Source organism: Dermacentor variabilis, chromosome 7 (assembly GCF_050947875.1).
Source record: "Dermacentor variabilis isolate Ectoservices chromosome 7, ASM5094787v1, whole genome shotgun sequence".
Classification (NCBI taxonomy): domain Eukaryota; kingdom Metazoa; phylum Arthropoda; class Arachnida; order Ixodida; family Ixodidae; genus Dermacentor; species Dermacentor variabilis.
Window position 1 is genome coordinate 127,860,258 of NC_134574.1, and position 20,328 is coordinate 127,880,585.

Sequence of the window (20,328 nt, forward strand, 5' to 3'; positions counted from 1 at the left end):
ATCACAGGCGGCTGTTTAAGAAGACGACGACGAACACGCGAGCAGTGGTACGAGCCATTGCTGGTGTTGATAGTTTTTCTCAGACAGGCTTGTTGACGGACGCGAAAAATGCGCGGAGCCCTACACACAAACAGCTTCTCTGTAAAAGTTGACACGCCATACCGTCCCTGCGGAAAGTGGATGTCCAGCTAAGCTGATGCCCCACTACAACTGCTGTGAGGGGTATGTAATGCTTAATTTATGGTTCGGGTGCTTGTTTTGAGTTTGTTCTTAATTGAAACGCATGCTGTTCTGTGTGTTGCATAGGTGATTTCAAGGAATGTATGCACTGTTCGCTACGCTTTGCTGAGCGCCTGTAGCCTCTGCCTTACGGGGGTATGAGCCATTGCTTATGGCAGTATGGGCCGTTGCATTTCTTGCTTGCTTGCGAGGGTGAGCCATTCATTGCTTACGGGGTTATGAGCCGCTACTGCTGATGACAGATGTTTGTTTTGAGCTTGTTCTTTGTTGAAACGTACGCTGTTCGGTACGTTCTATCGTTGTACGCGTGATTTGAATGAATGTATGCACTGTTCGCGTGACTTTGCTGAGTGTTTGTAGCCTCTCTATATAGAGGGGGTTCAGTCATTGCATTTTATCTTAATTAGGGAGGTACGAGCCATTGCTGATGATGATAATTTCTGCTCACGGACGGACACGAAAAATGCCGACCACCGAGAGGCTCTTACAGCTTCGCTGTAAAAAAAAACATAATAAAAGTGCCCAGAGATCAATATACTGTGGCTCGCTCACAGCAAATGCTCGCCGCATTGAATGCGTACGACCCCGATGAAGAAAAAGAAAAGCTTACGAGGAAGGGGATTAGTACTGCGCAAAGAGTTGCATGGCGTCCACAAAGCGAAATTCAGAGCCCATTCGTACCGGGCGACGCGATACAACAGAATATACATGCATTTGTTCATGCACGCATAAAGGCAACAGCGACGTAATACAGGACTGAAACAGAAAGAACAAAACGAAAGAAAGAAAAAAAGAACAGAAAGAAAGAAAACAAAACAAAAAGAAACAAGTTCTTTGTGATCTAACCTTGAGTCCGAAATGCCTGCGTCTGCATGGGGGGTACGCTCGGCCACGTCTCGAGTTGCGCACACCGACCGACCGACCGACGTATCTTGGGACCTTTTTTTATTTCCCCCACACGCGGGGTCGCCAATGAGGTCAGGGAGACAACGCGCAGGACCGCCATCGGCAGCGGGGGGTGCCGCTCTCACCCCCCCCTGTTTATAGTTTTCCTCGTGCGGGACTGCGGCGCGCTCTTCAATGCATATATATATACGCAGATATGTAGCCCAAGCTGTCGTGCCCTTGGGACGCGCAAGGAACACAAATACCGAGTCACGGTACCCATTCACAGCCAGTGGGTCGCGCATTCCTTGTCGCATACGACACCGTCCGTCCGCTGATCGAACCGATCACGACCCACATATGTACACGTCCCCCTGCGGGCGCTCCCCCCTCAAGCGATTGTATGCGTGCCGAGATAACCGCTGAATATCGCGCTGCAAATAACGAGAACAAGGCGTGAAACATGCCGCGTACGTCTCGGACCCTACTGATTAAACGTGTGGCTGTAAAATTCTCTAAAGTATGCGGAACGTACTCCAGCACCTAAAAAAAAAAAAAACGCTGGAACGTTGACCTCTATAGGCACCTACAAGCAGCTGCAGCAGCAGCAGCCTCTATACGTTGCCGTGGGCGGGTTTTGTGACACAACGACTGTACTCGTAGAGAGACCGGAGAACCGATTGGAAGCCCCGTAGAATCGAGCTGCTCAACGCTTTTGAACGCTCTAAGAGCAGTCGTCGTTAGCATCACCACCACTATCATCATCGTCGTCGTAGTCGTCATTACATCATATTCATTACAGGAGTCTCCCTGAAATGTAAAGGCAACCCTGTGTTGCGTCAGCTGCATCCGTCTTATGCCTGCAAATATCTTCATCTCATCACACCACCCGATTCCGGGCTGTCATCCAACTGGTTTTGCTTCCCTTCCCCCAAAGCCTTTAATTCTGCTGCTCTCTTGATCTCAATTATAGAATATCAGAGTTCTAGTCAATACTATCTCTGTATTGCATTTGAACGTCACGCCTGTAACGCATTTCGTTCCATCGCTCGACGCACGATTTTCAGTCCTTATGAAGTCACGTCGTTATGCTTCAAGTTTACTTCAAGTACCCCAAGTAACGGTGTAGCTAAATGGTTTTTCTTAATTTGCTCAATTGCAATATCCTAACTTTTGGATCCTTTGTCGACGTGTACAAAGCACGTGATGGGACAAATGTTTTCCGCACATTTTTCCACGGCACAACGCTTTCCTTTATTTTTTTCCTTTTCTTCTCCTTCACCGACTCCACGATGGACGGTGCTTTTAATCGAAGATTCATGGCGGTTCCATGCGCCATCAGTGACCTCCAATGGGGCATCGCGAACCGTAAAATTAGTCTCGGAAGAAAATTGCAGGCTCCGACTAGCGATAAATACATGCATTTGCGGCCACGGCGCTCTGGTCGATTTGGCCTTTCCGGGCACGATTCCAAGGTTACGTACGAAAAAGTGCCCTGTCCCAAGCGAAGCTCACGTTCTCGTGACAAAGGGATGTTCGATACATGCCGAAGCTATTGCGACACCGGCTCTCTCGGGCGTGAATGACTGTCATGTAATTCGCCGTGCATCCTACGCGGACTTACATTTCTGAAGCGCGAATGTCGCGCGAGTGCGGACACCAGGCACGCAGCTTGTGTTGGGGACCGCATAATATACGCGTGAGAAACACGCAAGAAGAAAGTGGAACGGTGACGACAAAGTATGCCTTACGAATTCCATACGGAATGACAGACATAGAAGACGCGAGAGACAGGCACTACAGACAGGCAGACACAACAGGCCAGACCAACAGATTTACGTGACAGACACGATAGGATAGACAGGCACAATACACACACACACACACACAGACATTCATAATAGACACAGATTGCAGCTTTGGTGAGAGTGTGTGAGATGGGCAAATATAAGAACAGATACAGGGAGGTCAAGCACAATAAATGGTATGTTGTCGGGTTGCCTTGTACTGGCTGTAGGAAAATGTTGGGAATGATGAGGTGGTATTCATTAATGCTTGCTGCTACCTACGTCCTATGCACTGAGTGTACCACTGCGGGTTCCATGAGCACGCACACACGCGCTTAAGAGGCTTTATGTCACGGTGTAGCGTAAGCAAAATGCGCCACTGAAAACGGGCGTACGAAGTCGGTAGGCGGAACATTGGCGAGAAAAAAAAAAAGAAAGCTGACAGCTGCAGTCGTCAACGTCGCGCCAACTCACCGAGAAGACCGACGACGAACCCGTGGGCGTGGCGTGACTCTTTAGTTGACGTGAATGCGCGCAACGCGAAGTGTGAAAGCGGTCGCGTAAAGGCCTTACTTTTGCAAGGTAGCCATCTTGTTCGCGGAAAGCCGCCAGCCATGCCAAGCCGCACTTGTCGCGAGACTGTTGGCTACCTCGTTTCGAGCGTTCTTTCAGGCTTCCGCGCCCCTGTGCTTACTAACGGACCTTCCCACCTCCGGTTTTGACCTCCATTTTGTTGCTTCAACTAGCAAAGACGTCTGCATCGTTTTTATGTGAGGATGTACTTCAAGCATATCACTACGCCTTTCGCAATGCTTGGCGGTAACCGTACCGCCAAGTGATGTCCAATCACGGTTTTGAGAAGTTCTGGGGAATCTTCTGCACATTACAGCACATACCGGTGGTGGAGCTTGCCGTTAGCGATACAACAATAGGGACGCTGAATGTCATTTAGCAGTGCTATTACATGCAGGATAGCACAGTGTGTAGCATTGTCCTAATAGCACTGTCATATGCATATGTAGATGTTAGTTCTATTGTACATCGTGTCGACGGCTGTGCACATTGTGACGACGAGAACTTCAAGGTGCGTGACAGATTTCTGCTCCGATTAGGAAACACAAAGGAAAATGATAATACCCGAGAACAAGGAGACGGTGAGACACTGAGACAGCACGTAAGCTTCAGTGGAGCACTAGCTCAAAGAATGTCCGCAGTGTGCTAGATGAGTGAGTGAGTGAGTGAGTGAGTGAGTGAGTGAGTGAGTGAGTGAGTGAGTGAGTGAGTGAGTGAGTGAGTGAGTGAGTGAGTGAGTGAGTGAGTGAGTGAGTGAGTGAGTGAGTGAGTGAGTGAGTGAGTGAGTGAGTGAGTGAGTGAGTGAGTGAGTGAGTGAGTGAGTGAGTGAGTGAGTGAGTGAGTGAGTGAGTGAGTGAGTGAGTGAGTGAGTGAGTGAGTGAGTGAGTGAGTGAGTGAGTGAGTGAGTGAGTGAGTGAGTGAGTGAGTGAGAGTTCTTGGTCTTCATTCAAGCACTTCACAGCAGAAATGTGCCTCGACTGTCCTTCGGCATTTCCTTGTGAACAGTGACCTACTTTGATCTAATTTGCAAACGTCGTTACAAACACTACTTACAACAACATGTCTGATCCTGGTTTACATGGGCAATGTAAGAATGTACGCGTGACACTAGCGCTCTTATTCGCAGTGCTGTATGCTGTATCTGTATCACACTGAAGAGCACGCGTATGGGAAGCCTCTGTGGTTAACCGTAGTGTGTTGATTTCGTGTGCACTACTTAGCGTAGGCCCAGCATGCCTGTGTCTGGACGGTATCCTTCTGGGTACTATAAATCAAAGAAACAGAGTTGATTTCTTAAATGCGGCTGATAAGTAGCCTCCTGTCTCGTGGTCAACCTTCACATCTGTCTGAGAATCAAACAACTTCAAAGAGGCACAAATAATAGCCGACGTGAATGTCCGCGGAGATTCGGACATGCAAAGAAACAAGGGCATTGATATGTGGGTGGCGAGTACTGACTGACCTGCTGTGAAGACAGTGAGGATCTCAGAGGTGGCTCCGAGCTTGCCGGTTTCCTTGTCGTCCCAGACAGACACCTGCACCTGGTAGCCAGTCTGGGGCTTCAGGTTGTCCAGGGTAGCCAGCGGTATGTTGCCGAACTGCGAACGACAGGGCAATGGGTAATCAGCTGATACAAACGCCTCGTTTCTTTTTTACGCATATATTCATTTCCTCACATTGTTTAGGGTTTCTTTCTTTTTCTTTTTTTACGGCATAGCAATGCATGAACCAACTAGCCCAGCAAACAAGAGGCGATGAGTGTTGCATCGATGGCAGCGCAAAATTCAGGAACGCAGTAAATTTAAGCAGCCTTGGCACATTCTGGTATTGTGATTTACAACTTCTGCTACTATATGTGAAGAGCATAGCATCCTACAGCTTTAGTAGCTACGGTCAACAACTGTTCGGTTGAACGACCTTTGTTTTTTACTCCGGATTTCACAGCACGTTAACTTTGACACCAAGTGTACGTGCCCTGCAATTCTAGCGACATCTTCTCTGCCATCCCTGGCCGGAATAAGCACGGGCAAGTTGCGCCTGCAGACACATGCATCGTGAGTGTGTGAGACAAAGGGGAAGGTCGGCACTATGCTGGTAATATAGCCATTAGATACGAAAGTAACTCACACGCGTTACTGAGACAGACAGCACCCCGTTATAAGAAGAAGAAAATGAGTACTTTTGCCCTGGGGCTCGAACAGAGCACTGTCGTCGGGTTCGTCGGAATGAGAGAGCAAGCAGGCCACACAAACGAATTGCGAAGAACAACAATGAGACCAACGTGTAAGTCAAAGAAGTCATCGTCAATCCGAAAAACAAAGCTACGATATTGTGTGCAGTGGGAATCGGCGACACTGAGTTACAGCACCTTGCTCGCCCCCTGGAGTTAATCGGCAATTCGTCCCGTTGGTGAATTCAGTTTCGTAACCATCATATATGGAACTCCTTGGTGCCATCAGCGTAAAACCAACACTAGCGTCAGCAGCACGCGACTTCGGGCAGGCACACCGTCCCAGTGGCTCGAGCTCACCTGTTCTCTCTCCCAGGGGGCGTCTCCGCGGTTGGCCGTCAGGAGCCTGTGCTGAACCACGTAGCCGGAGTCGTAGCTGGGCAGCTTGAAGTCGTCCCAAGCCAGTCCCAGGCTGCTGGGAGTCACCTGGGTGACCAGCACCTTGGCGGCAGCAGGCGTCGGCATGTCTGTGTGTGCGTGCATTGCACGAGAGACGAGCAAAAGGACCAAGTGCGAATGCTGCGTTAGTTGGGAAGGGTAAGTGGAGCCTGAAAGCATTACGGTTGTAGGGTTGCAACTAATGTATAGCAGTGGGGGCTAACGTTCCGAAACTGCTCAGGGTAGGTTTGTGCGGAACGCCGTAGTGGTCGGCTCCGGATCGATTCCGCACACCTGAGATTCTGTAACGTGCGCCCATTGCACAATACACGCGTTCTTTCTTTTTTTATTTTTTTTACATTTCGCCTACATCGGAATGCGGCCGCCGTAGCCGGGATCGAACCCAGAACATCGAGGTCAGCAGCGCAACGCCAGAGCTATTGAGATTCGCTTCGGCACGAGTCCAGTCATGCTCCAAGTCGGGCGAGAAGTGTCACAAATCAGCGAGCGCTTCAGCAGAGTTGCACGAGTCATACTGTGAGGACCATTGCACATTTGCCATTTATGCTTATTTTTCTTGCAATCGGCTTTCCCTCGTCTTGGCTGCGAAACGCTAAACAGTCGAAACATTTCATTTCGCAATCAGTGCGCTTCTTTTCTTTACCTTTTATTTAACAATTTATATTTGCGAAGAAGCCGGCGACGCGTTGTGCTTGTTGCCAGCACATATAATTCGTGATAAACAAATCACTAAATCAATCACAGTATAGCGCCAGCCCACGCCCTCTCAGTCGGTGAGACGCCGCTAGTTCTTCTGTAAAAAACTACATGTTTTCACTGTAACTACATATTGTAACTGCCGAACTTGGTTGCACTTGGGATTCTCGCCGACACTGTTGTTTGCGTTATTCGAATATCGCACGGGGTACCCAGCACCGTTCTGTGACTTCACACCGTACAGATCGTTTACTGGAAGAGGTATAGATATGCTTGAAAAGTTGCAATGCTAAAGTAGTCACCTAAAGAGATTCGCTAATTCACTTAAAGTTATCACTCAGGCCACGTACTTGTTGCAATTGCAGACACGTATCTCGATGACAAGTGAGGCCTATCGACAGAGATGTAATTGACGAGTCTCTCTCTCTCTCTCTCTCATATATATATATATATATATATATATATATATATATATATATATATATATATATATATATATATATATATCGCAAATTGTGTGACTGCTGTAAAGTGAATAGCTTTGAAGTGAGCAAGGCTTCGGCCATGTGTGTGTTTTGCCCTTTTGTTACAGGGTTCCGACGGTTGATTTTTTCTTTTCATTGCCTTATCTTGTTTCTTGTTTTTTTTTTTCCTACCTGTAATTTGGGGATTTCTAGTCCAATCTGCGGCCAAACTTGCTATTTCTTCACATTTAGTAAAGAAGAAGAAGAAGGAGCAACGAACAAGCTTAAACACCTTTCAACACCTTTAACTGAACTAAGTAGTCACCATTTTGGTTCCGTTCTGCTTTTCCTAGAGTGAATTTACTTCCACACTGCGCGAGTTGTCCCAGAATCGATATCAATTAGAAAGGTAAACATAGCAAGTTTCTTTATCGAGCAAGTCGACATGATTGTCCTCGAAGTAACGTCTCCCTCTCCGTGCAATTCACCTGAACAATTTGCACTCTGTGCTTCGCAACAATATATATATATATATATATATATATATATATAAAGGGTAAGCACGGTACATAAGCTATCCGCATCGTCTCCAGTGGCCGGAATTCACTCGCCGGTATCGAGTTCATCGTCACGGGATCCTAGGTGATGTTTGTGCCTGTCTGCGACTTTACGAATCACAAGCGAAACACGCACTATGTCTTTTTTTTTCTTTTACGGAATTTTAGTTCTCGTGTCCGCTCACTTTGGCAAGCCGCCACACGAAGTGCGGCTCCTCAAATTCTTCTTTTACGAGTCTCCGAACGGCAAGACTGCCTTTCATAGCAAGGCAGCACTGCAAGTTTCTGGGGGAAAAAGAAAAGCAAGTTGTAGTCGCTTTCCCTGGTAGCAACGAAAAGACTGCGAGGCGTAAAAGTATAGAGAGAGAGGAAGGGGAGAACGCACTCTTTTGGAACCTAAGACGGCCCCTGATGCTCCTGATAAAGGATACGAAAAACAAAAGACAGCTGTAATTTATGCAAGCAACCCAAGGCACTTAAAACTGGGGGAACCATGAAAAGAAGTCCAATATAACGTCCACGTACACCTTGTACAATATGCAAAAAAAGAACTATCTTCGCATAGCTACAAGTATTTCCTTTCTTTCTCTCTCTCATTCGTCTTTGTTGTTGCTTCCTTTGCCTCTTTCTCATTCTATCCGGCTTGCCTTAATTCACTCAATCACCTCTTTTTTTTTTCATTCACCCGTGCTCCCTTACGTTCACTATCTTTCCTATTACTTGCGTCACTCTCTATTTTCTTCATTCACTCTCTCTTTCACTCTTTCTCTGTTTCATTCATTCATTCTTTCTTTCACTTGCTGTTTATTTCCTTCTTTCAACGTCTTCCTTTCCCTTATTAGCTCGTAAGCTTTTCAATTCTTTCTTTCTAGCTCCTCTTTTCCTTAATTCAGTCGATTTCCCTGCTTTTTGTGCATTCGCTCTCTCTCTTCCATTCCTTCTTTCTTTAGTTCCCTCTCCCCATTCGTTTTACCACCTCCCTTCACCAGCAAGTTGAGACAGAGGAATAACAACAACAACAAAAAAGAACGTTTGCCGGTAACCCGACACACCTTGTGACCTTCGGGCGAAAGGCGTTCTTAGAAAGGCTTTCTTCTCTGCCGCAGTTTCGCATCCTGCTGCATTGAAAGCGGCTTAGTGCCGAAAAAAAAAATATGCTGAGCGGTGTTTTTACGAGCCATCGGGAACCCTCAATCGAGTCTCCTTTCTCGGGCACTTTTCGAGTACTCTTCGCGTCAACAGTGAAAGCGACGTGACCCTTCTTTGGCCTGGCCAGCAGGAAAAAAAAGAGGATAGATGTGTTCGGCGCGCCTGTCGTTTTCTCACAACATTCGATTCCTGAACGGGCTGAAAACAGGCTGACACTTTTACGATACCGCCGCGCCGTTCTGAAATCGTTACGGCATTCTTTTCAAAGAGCAGCGCACAAGATCTCTACCCGCAGTGAATAAAGTCCGAGGTGCCGCGCTAACTTCCGTAACAGAACACACCTTGTTATTTCTTTCGCTGAGTGTTGAAGGAATATTTCGGTAGTGCCACGAACATTCCGAGATTCAAAGCGAGCGGTATTCTCTCCAACTTCTCAAACAACCAGAATAGCTATGTTGAATGCGATAGCTTTCTTTGGCTCTGTCCCCCTACATTGCGGTTTGTCCGTTTCTGGCAGTTTGAAGTAGGAGAGCCAACTTGGGTCACAAGGTGTAGGCTGCCTACCACCTTGCCGATTATACAACATGGGCCACTGGGTGCGATGTGCCCGAATAGACAACTTGCTGCTAGCTGCTGTCTGGCCCAGTAGACAACTTTTGGGTCATCACTGAGTGTGTCGCGCCGAACAAGACAACTTCGGCACTGCGTCTGGGATAGCAGTACGTTCCCATTCTCGGCCAACCGCAAGTAAAGAATGTGCCAAGGTGGCACAAGGGGCACGTAGCGTTAAATATATTAAATGGCTAGCGCCCCGTCCACAACGGGCACTTTTTCGGCGAGGGCGGTCGCTTGATGGGGAACAGCCATTGCAACGAAGTTGCAGCCAGGATGCTACGGTTAGCGGGAGTTGCTATGCGGATTTTCAACTGGGATGATGTGATTGCAACAACGCATACGTTGATGTACTACGTCGCGGTACCAGATTAGCATTGTGGCTGGCAGCGAGATCCCCACTTCGTGTGTGTGTGTGTGTCTCCTGATGTGCCCATAGTGTTTCGTGATACACGCATGGCATGGGGGGTATGTTTAGCACGTCACACAAGAAAGCTATCGCTGACGTTGGCAATCACCACTGATGGTTTCTGCCACAAATTCCTTTATTTTTGTGGGGGAGGGGGGGGGGAGAGTCAGCGACACGCCATAGAAGTTTTATACAGATTTTTATATTGCGTACAAAAGTTAACACCGTACCGCTCAAATGACTACATATGACGTCATAGGCGACGACTGCTTGCTAGGTGTCCTAGCACAGCATCAACTGTTGTACCTTCGGAGACCTACATAGTTCGTAAACTCGAAGCTTCCATCTGTTTATTTTTCTTCTTTTCTTGGGTGAGAGGACTGGCTTACAAACATTATTGCTCACTTCTGAGCGCATAAATCGAATTTCTGTGACCATCGGTAGTTATTAGATGAATAAGAGGCTTTCTTTGAGTTGTGACGCCTATTGTTTTTATTTTTTGAAGAAATAAAATGATAAGCTAGGCCTCCTAATGACCAACTATCCCAAACTGCCAAACACTATTAAAGAAGAAAGGAAAATGACGAAACGATATGAAAAGAACAATGCACGCTATAAGTCGCAAAAAAACATGTGGTGCCGCGAATATCAGCACCGGAAACACAGTGCCTTTATATGGTACACTCACCACATCACATCGAAAGAATCTCGCACAATCGTTATCAAATATAAGTGACATCCAAGGTTGCGCATAAAGTTTGCATAGCCGTTGCCCAAGACGAAAAGTTTCTACATTTATTACAGAGTAGGGTGACCGCAGCTAACTCCAGCTAGCAAAAGCGGGGGCCGGCGCGGTTTGAAGACCGAAACGTCGCAAGAAACGCGTGCATCCTAAGCTACAGCTACCGCGCCGTAAAAGAAAAACCATATTCATAGCCGTCACCCAAGAATGTCGGACGAAAAGCGCCGACGACCAGACCTGCACTGGCAACGAAAGTGGCGCCCGGAGGCGGGGAAGAGAGTTAAGAGGGCGATGAAGGAGAAAGGAGAGAGAATGCATCATCACGCCAAACCTAAACAGAACAAGGAGGCAGTTACAGCGGCGGCAGTCTATAAAACGCCGCCGAGAACGCGTGTTTGAAGAGCATTCCGCGGCGCGGTCCCCTCGCGAACAGTCAAAAGACAAAGGGGACAGACGGCCTCGCCGACATGCCAACGTCCACCCTCTCTCCCTCTTTCTCCACTTTCTCTTCTCCTCGCCGCTCCAACGGCCGCTCCCCCCTTCCCTCCCTATCTCTCAGCTTTCCTCCGCGCCGCTCCAGATCGGCGTCTCGGATCTTTTTCTCTCTCGAGCAGCACGGTAGTTTCGGTTCTCGTTTCGGCAGCTTTAAACGCGCGTTTGTATATTATGCGCGTTTGTTCTCGAATGAGGGGGGTGCCTCCTCGCGTTGCCTTCTGAAGCCACCGCGCAGCCGACATCGGCATGGCCCAGGGCGACTTTCTGCATTGCTTTGCTTTTTTTTTCTTGCGTTTGGCCCGACGGAACGCTTGCGCGCTGTTGACTAGAGGGCGCCACATTCTCCGGCTTCCGTACCTCTGTATGCGGCTGCCGAAGCAACGCGCTCGCGACAGGTGCCGGACGAATATACGAGGAACGACGGCGTTATGAGCGTTCAGCGCTATGTCTGGCGCCGTCGAGAACAAGGCTACGTTGCTACCCGCCCCCTATCTTTCAGGCAGGACTCGTACGCGCGGTGATAGACGTACGAGTTCGGCGTGCGGACGCCAAGAAGGAGAGAAGCGTCGCTTGAGAGTCGGCATGGCGCTTTCGCAGCTCTACGTACCGACACAGCATACATAGTATGCACGTGACGTCACATCCGCTGTTGTCGTCTGCTTCCGCTACGTTCCGCCATCTTGGGGAACCTTATCAACAGGCGCGCGCATAGGCCTGTAGGTTCCCCAACATGGCGCCGCCGTAAACCGGAAGTCGCGGAGTATCCTTGAATGACGTACGTGCAAGCTATGTATATAGACGCATGCAACCCCCCCCCCCCCACACACACACATACAGTTCCGCACAGACGTAATGCTGTACTTGGGAGTGCAGAACTGAATTTCAGACTTTTGAAAAGGCTCGCAGTTCGCACGGCGCCTCGCGAAATCGCTTCCTGCTTGCCCTAGAGGCATCACGTTGGTCGCGCGAAACCGCATGACACGAATCCCCACGGACACGTTGCAACGCTTCGCTGTATATGTAAGGAGCGATGAAATCAATCTTGCCATGCCTCCCTGGGGAATCGGCAGCGAAGAGAAAATGCTGAGTTAACATTAGTCCTTTATATCTCTCTGCCTTCTTGATCTCTCCCTTACCTCATTTGCGTCTGCAGCGTAGCAGAACAGAATATCCTTATCGTCATACTATTTGACGCCTACAGTTCGACGAAGGCTTCTCCCAGTCATCTTCTGTCACCAGAGTCGTGCGTTGGCTGACTCCCTCTCCAAGTTGTACGAAATTGATAAGTAGACATCACGGTTATTAAGGTTGGCGAGGAAATTAAAATGAAATAAATATGAACTAGGAAGGAAAGAGAATGCCAACCGAAGTGATGTGATTAACAAGCTTAAAAACCTTTCGGCATACACAAGTATTCAGTAGAAGCCGAAACGTCTTTCAACCCTTTTTATCTACAACCACCTTGGTCGGCTCTCTGACTATTGCATTCCTTAATGTCGAGCTCTAGCTACTGCTCTCCTGTTCGACTACCCTATGCACCTGTAAATTTCCCCCGCTCATCCCACTAACCAACCAGAAGTACCTCCATTTAATTTCCCCGCCTATCAACACACCCTCTCTGTATCTGTATACCGGTTTATCGACCAATATCTGTCTAACCATCACTTTAATCTCCATAGCTTCATCTATACCAATCTCTATCAATATATTTATGGCTACCCACCTCGTGATGAAGAGACCCGAAAAAGAAATATCAAGTACAACATAAAGAATACCCTCACGTGTTTTGTCATTGGCTCATTGACTCCCTTTCTGCACATAGACTTCATTTTTCTAGCTAGCTCCGGAATTCTGTCAGTGTAAACGAATCAGTCCACACGAGGATTATGAATGGGTCTACTCAGCAGAATGAACCTACTAGCCCAGCAACATGTACTTCTGAATCTACTCACCCTTTGTACGGACGACGATCATTTCTTGCGTTCCGTCCTGCATGATCCTTACGACGTATTCCGTGTTTGGCCTGAGGTTCTTCAGCATCACCGAGTGGTCGTTGGGCTGCGATTTTCAACATGCACCAAAAGTGGAAGAAAGAAAGAAAACAACGTGCCTCTAGACAAGCTGTATGACGTTTCCTTTAGAACAAAACGAGCACGTCGAATACAGATAACAAAATTGTGCGGACCCAACGCACATCTTGGTATCAGTGTGAAGCGAAGCGTGCGTGAAGCGGTTGATCAGAGTGCTCAGAATCTGCTCATTTCATTCCCGAGTCTTTGACATAAAGAGAACTCGCGCATGCGCGTGTTCTTGTACTTCACAATTTCTATTTCGCACGTAATTCTGTTTTGCTTTCTTTGTGTTTTAAAGTGTGAGCTATTCGGTAAGACAGCAGCAGCACCCAGCAGCCACGGTCAGGAAAACCCGGAAGGTTAGCAGAGAAGGCTTCACTTTAAATGCAGACAGCTAAGTTCGGCCATCCCAAGCACCTTTCATATATATATATATATATATATATATATATATATATATATATATATATATATATATATATATATATATATTCGATGGACGTTAAAGAGAAACTATGCACCGGTTTAGACTGAAAGTATCCTGTAAAAAGATTATTTTCGTAAATTTCTCTTTAATAGGTTAATTATGAGGACAGAAAAAAATGAAGGTGAAAGCTTAAAGGGACACTAAAGGTTACTATTAAGTCAACGTGGACTGTTGAAATACCATCACAGAAACCTCGAAACGCTTGTTTCGTGCCAAGGAGAGACTTATTTTAAGAGAAAATGCGTTCTGAAGCGTCCGCGTACCTCTAGCGCAGTTCAAATCGCCCGCCCTCTGATCGAGGAGTACTGACATCATGGTCTCATAGTGACGTTGCACCATCGGTGAGTAGAACGGCGTCCGCAGACGGCGCTACGGCTTTTCTGCGCAAAACGCGAACGCGCGACCAGAAACAGAGCCAAGACAGAGCCGAGAGCAGAGCGAAAGCGGGAGTATGGTGGCTAGCGGAAGGAGAAACGAATTACGTGCCACATTACGTCCCACGGCACACGGAGAGTCCGTTTTCGTAAAACTATAGGCTGCGGCGAGCTCGCAGCGTGGTCGGCGTGGTCTATGAGAAGCGACGAGCCTTTTCGCACTCGCAACAGGGCATAAAAATGTGCGAATCGACGCAAAACTTGGCCTAGAAACGTGCTTCGCCACAGCCATGGCTCAATACGACCCAAGCTGGCACGACCCAGATGCCGTTTCCCGCACCGCCACCAGGCGCCGCTACTATACCTCAAACTCCAGCGCAAGACGCCCATAAGCTGGTACTTCATTCTATGACGCTAACTTCGACGCTCGTCGCAATGGACCCTGACACCGACAGATTGGCTCGCGATGGTGGGCTCAACTTCAGCGATTTGAGCACCGACGAGCGCGACCTGCTGCTGAGGGCTCGCACTGCCGGCGTCGTTGCGTACTACGACGGCGGCCTCGACACCGGCTCTCCGGAGCGGGAAAGCAACGAGGGCTTCCCACGACATCACATGGACGTGGCATTCTCGCTGCTTGTTCCAAATGAAAGTTTCGCGAGCCAGCAGAACCCTCACAGCACGACGCGATAACGAAGCTACTGAAACTCCAAAGCGTGCGCGGCGCAGAGTCGAGCGCGCAGAGTCGAGCGAAAACGAAACCTTTCGAACACCCATATTACTGAAGGGCAACGTCAAAATGTTATTTTTTCTTAGAATCGAATAGACGTAGACAAGTAGCATTTTTTTCCGTCTTATAATCGAATGAAATGATATTTTTAATACGAGTAGTTGAGTATTAGTAACACAAATTATGAGGAGTCCTTTAGTCATCGGGCTAGTACCGGAATGTCGCTGGGGGGTCTCAAATCGTGTCATGCATTTACCTCAATTTCTCGGTTACTAAAGCTCTGTTCGCGATTATATTGACGCCTTAGACGTTCTAGAACATTGCTCTACCACTTTAACTTGAGTTTCTGGTAACCTTTAGTGTCCCTTTAAGCTATTTTTCAATTTCGCGCCAAAATTCCTTAGTTGTTATATCAGTGTGACGTCACGGTCTTCGAGGTACTTGCTCGCATTTGGAGCGCTGCGGCTTAGGAAAAACCTTCAAAAAACACGCTGAATTTAGCATTTGGCTCCATAAGAACGGCACCTTTATCAGTCGAGAAACTACCTAGGGCTGAGGAGACGCCGTTAACATCTTTGACATATAGGCGGGCTGATACGACAGCTTGAAGGGGCCGTCGCCGCCCACCTTTTTCTGTGTTTTTTTTTTTACGTCTTTTCTGGATTGCCCAGCCTCCTCCCTCAACAAAACAGTAACTTTTTTTGTAGAAGGATAATTTACTAATACAGCTCAAAATATGTCTCCTTTTATGTCCCTTTAAGCGCAGCTTTCTTTGCCTGGTGAATAATAGACACCCTTACCATTGTTTTAGCATCAAAACTTCTTTCTCTATTCATGCACCTCTCGTTAATTACCATTCTTGCTGATGAGGAAAATTAGCGCAACAAGAAGGCAACGTACACAGGAAGGGAAGGCACAAACAAGCGCTTTGTCTAGTCCAACTTACCCAACAATTACAACTAGCCCAGCAATTCTTCCTAAGATTCTTCCCTGGACAAACATCAAATGTAGCCTTCGACATCTTAACAACGCTTCGTCATTGTCCCAAATGTGCAAACACACGAGCTGCTGTTTGCATCTCGGTAAAGTTTGCGAACGATGTAGTCACAAAGATTACGCGACATTAGAGAGTTTTAGTATATCGTAAAACGCTTGCGTTAGCGTTAGCGTGCGACGCAACGCTAACGCAAAGAAAGGCTGCACTGTGCGGCACAAAGTAGTGTTTTAGAATAGCGGAACGAAGAAAAGCGCTAACGTTAACGCAAGCAAATACAGCGCCATCTAGATGTAAAAACACAAAGTACTGGAAAGCCAAATCCACACGAAATGTCGAGCTTATCCTATGCCGAATCCGCAAGTGTGTCCCTAAGTCAAGCTTATCGAAAGCTACAGTCGCTGCGTTAATTACGCATGTAGGTGTTTGGTTGGAGTGTTGTTTTGTCGAGAGTCGCGAAACACACCGATTATTCTTGGCATGCCGCGATCGAGTGTTCTGTGGGACCCATATTAAGTGTCCTTTTTAAGTTGGGATGACATAGACGCCCTCATGCTTCGGGAACGAGAGCGACCGCGCAGCTTCTACGTGTCCTCAAGATCCACTCAACATCGAAGCTATTCCGGAGGGGACGTTTCGCCGGCAATTTCGCTTCCAGAAAGCGGATTTCCCACTTCTTTCCACTTTTTTGCAACGGGCGCCCATCTTGACGTCCGCCCGAATGGATTCAAGGCGAAAACCTCCGTCAGGAGGTTCATATCGTCGTCGTGGATAAAACGCACACGCATTGTGATCACAGCACCGACCGCACTACTGTGTTTTGCCACGGAAAACGTGACATGCATCGGCTTGACATGCGGCTTAACGCCAAGCGAACGAGCGAAACACACTTGGGCGCCATCTCGAGGCGGATACAGCAAACACATTTAGCAAACCCATAGAGTTGTTCTACTAACTCTATGAGCAAACCCTCTCGTTAAGCCTACTGCGCCGCTAATCGAGAACGTATATCGTAAACAACGCCCATTTGTCACCTGTGCGCCACTGTCGAAGCATCATCACACAAATCTAAAGCAATCACGAGCATCAGTGGGGAACGAATGAGCCTAGCAGTGCCGGCAGACGACTCGATAGATCCGAAGCGGGCTGCTCTCACTTCGACTGGCGCCGCCATCTTGCCGTACGTAAGGCTCCCCTTGCGTGCGTTAGCGTTCACCGCTAAATCTCGAAAATAGCGTACGTACGTAACAGCTCCAGCAGCGTTTACGTATAGCGCATGCGCAGTGTGGTGCACGCAACGCTAACGCTAACGCTAACTCTTTGCGTTTGCTGCTTTACGCTATACTAAAACTCTCTATTATTTCTTACCTGTGTGGTGCATAAACGTAAGCCGCGCTTACATGAATGCGACAGAAGCGTGGCGCATTCTCTGGCGCATCACCGTACCTACTGTGCGCCAGCTTTCACATGCGGCGCATATTTTCCTTCGTCCGAAACAGACGGGAAAAAATAATGCTGCACATCTAAGATCCGATCGAAGCCGGCACCATGAAACAACGGTAAAAGCCCGCACGAGTATCGTTCTCCACTTGTAGTTCTACGAAATTGTAGGGAAACCGCGCAATAAAAGCCCCCCTAAAAAAACTATTCTGAACTTCTTGCGTTCACAGGGGTGCGGCGCCCTCTTTGGGTTTTTGTCAGAGTAGGCGGCAACAACCCGCACAGCATTACCTCCGAGATCGCAGGCGCAGCTGCGGAAGAAAGCAGTTTGATTGTGGGCGATCGGAAGTCAGGAAGAATCGTGTGGCTGTCTTTTTTTTTTTTTTTCGAGTTTCGATTTAGTCCGCAGCAAATAGTTCTGTAGGAATAAAATAAATGTTGAGAGGTTCCCGCGCGGTTAGATTAACTATGTAGACTAATTTATTATATATAGTTAGCTTCCCCCTAAACCCCGTATGCCCATTTACGAAATGCCGCGAAGTCGTATAAGTGAGCAGCGGCGATTATGGCGCCATCTGCAGTCGTTTAACTTAACGTTTAACTTAATATTTTATAAGCCTAATGTCTCTAAGTGTACAGCTGCATCAAGAATGCGGATTGCAGTAACACCGCTGGTAGCGGGATCTTGTGAAGAAGTGTTTAACCAGAGAGGTCACAGAGCATTTTTCGTACAGTGACCAATCCTGTACTACTAAGCTGCAAGTTTGAAGTGTCAGCAACGACATAATAATTCACGTGCACCCTTTTTTTTTTTCTTTAGTTTGTTTCGGACGAGAGCATGCAAGCAATATAAATACGTTTCTAATGCTTTGTGGTTAGAAAAAGTGGCACAAGATGTCGCTATCAGCGTTGGTGCTGCCGTACACCTCTCCGGTATCCCGGTATACCACAAACGGTAATATTTTTACGGACGAACTAAAACTCTAAAAAATTCAGGTTATCTGCTACTCAGTTGCTGGTTTGAACTTTATTTGTAACAACGATAAGCATGGATACAGGGTATTTGGGCAAAAAGCTCTCTTCTTAGACTGCCTATAGGGCCGACCAGAATTGGTACACATCCCTGATAATCGCAAACGATCTATCGGAAAGCCGTACGTCAACCTGGCGAGCGATTCACTCACCTCGGCGTTCGTCCACCTTGTGTCAGACCCGACGTAGCGCGGTGTGTAGAAGACGCCAGGGTACGGGGTCGGGTACTGTCGCATCCTCCACTGCAACGACACCGAGTTGTGCGTCACCGCCATCTTCTGGATGAGCAGCTTCCCTGTAAGAAAACAAAATGTAGAGTGCGCTGTTAGGCTTCCGAACACGCTATGCGAGACCAGCTGGATGCGACATTTCGCATTGTTATTAACACAAGCTTCACCACGTTTGAAACCACTGTCATAGCTGTATTTGTGTCCCAACCCTGCTACAGCCTTACATATAATGCTAGCAGTATGTATTTTGTTTCTAATTTAAAAAATAAAAGCAACGGGTGGTGTGCACATAGCACCCACCGCATCGTATGCATTCGAAAATACGAAAAAATTTACATATTGAGCGTCATTCTTTTTACAGAATACAAAAAATAAGGAGGAATCATTGAACCCCGCGAAAGAACGCTCCCGCAGTGATGTCCTCCTTTCCCCTCCGTAAATACAGAACTTGGCGTTGCAATTTCAAAGCACTCCTTCCTTCGCTAGCAAAACTGGATAGAGGAAACATCTATTTCCAAGTGGCATACCTAGTACACAGAATATTTACGACTCAATCCAGACACCACGCTGTGCTAGTGTACCCCTTGGCCTAAACGCCTCTATCTACAGTTGCCATGGTGACAGCTACGCATGGGTCATCCCGGAGACAAACCGGTCGGTACGATCTCTTTGGGGGATGAATTGATGACTCACCCAGGAGGGTCGAGTCAAGTTACGCCGCCTTAACGAGTAGAGAAAAGGAAAAGGCTGTCTGGAGTGTGCTTTAAGATACCACTGAAAAGCTGGCAACTGTATACTACGGCTGTAGGAACTCGTCGTGTTTGCAAGCGACCCACCAGAGCAGGTATATGGTTCCTCATGGAGCATGCTGATCAAGCATAATCGATGCGAAAGAGTACAGACTTATGTCTTACCTATCTTAAAAACAGAGTAAGAGACGTGGGTCAGTGAGCAGATGACACAATCGTTTGTGTCGTCTCCTCACAGGTCCATGTCCTTTGCTCTGTTTTCAAGTATAGAACAAAAGTACCTTAATACGGTACCGCTTGTCTTGCCATGTGTAGTTGGGCAGTGTATATAGAAAATCTCGTCATTTTTCTTGCCCTTTCATGCTACAGTACAGTGCAAAAAAAAGAACGAATAAGTGAGCGCATGGGAGAGAATGGTGCGTGCTCACTTGTACGTGTCTTTTGGGCTGTCTTAAAGAATGGAACGGAAGCAACTAGTCCAATTTAATATGTCACTGTCTTTCCGTTGTTCTTTTCGTCCATTCGCAATTACACCCGCAAAGGAACGCTTTCCACAAAAGTGTGGTGGCGATGTTAACTATATGCAGACTTGTGAAGTCATTGGCATTCATGTCAGACAGACAACCAGCATTGACCACGTGAATATGTGTAGTTAAAGATGTTCCCAATTTCATATACGGAAGACATATATTTAAAAAAATATTGCACCCTTAGCTATTTCAGCCAGAATGCAAATGCTTTCAGCCCCTCCTCTAAGCACATCAGTACCAGGCACCGACAAATAGTGTCTAGCATAAGCGCATTTCCAGGAAATCCATCCCTGAAACGCCATGAACGAACGGCCCATAGGTGCGAACTCTCGCTATTAAACTTCGAGCACAACAGTTCTACATCCTCCCTCCCCTCCGCTGCATTTAGCCTAACTGAACGTTTACCACACCTCGCTCACTAATCTAAACACCGACGCTGCTCTCGGATCGTT

At 47.5% G+C, this 20,328-nt stretch overlaps 1 protein-coding gene across 6 annotated transcripts in view; it reads right to left on the bottom strand.

Moving 5' to 3' along the window:
* LOC142587887 (uncharacterized) overlaps positions 1-20,328 on the bottom strand; it is a 171,857-nt gene that overhangs the window by 36,412 nt on the left and 115,117 nt on the right. For all 6 annotated transcript variants that reach the window (XM_075699214.1, XM_075699213.1, XM_075699216.1 and 3 more), the window contains exons 2-5: positions 18,520-18,662; positions 13,191-13,296; positions 6,016-6,182; positions 4,948-5,083 (exon numbers count right to left, since the gene is read on the bottom strand). In XM_075699214.1, coding sequence (XP_075555329.1) covers positions 4,948-5,083; positions 6,016-6,182; positions 13,191-13,296; positions 18,520-18,662 — 552 coding nt within the window. The remainder of the gene's footprint in view (positions 1-4,947; positions 5,084-6,015; positions 6,183-13,190; positions 13,297-18,519; positions 18,663-20,328) is intronic.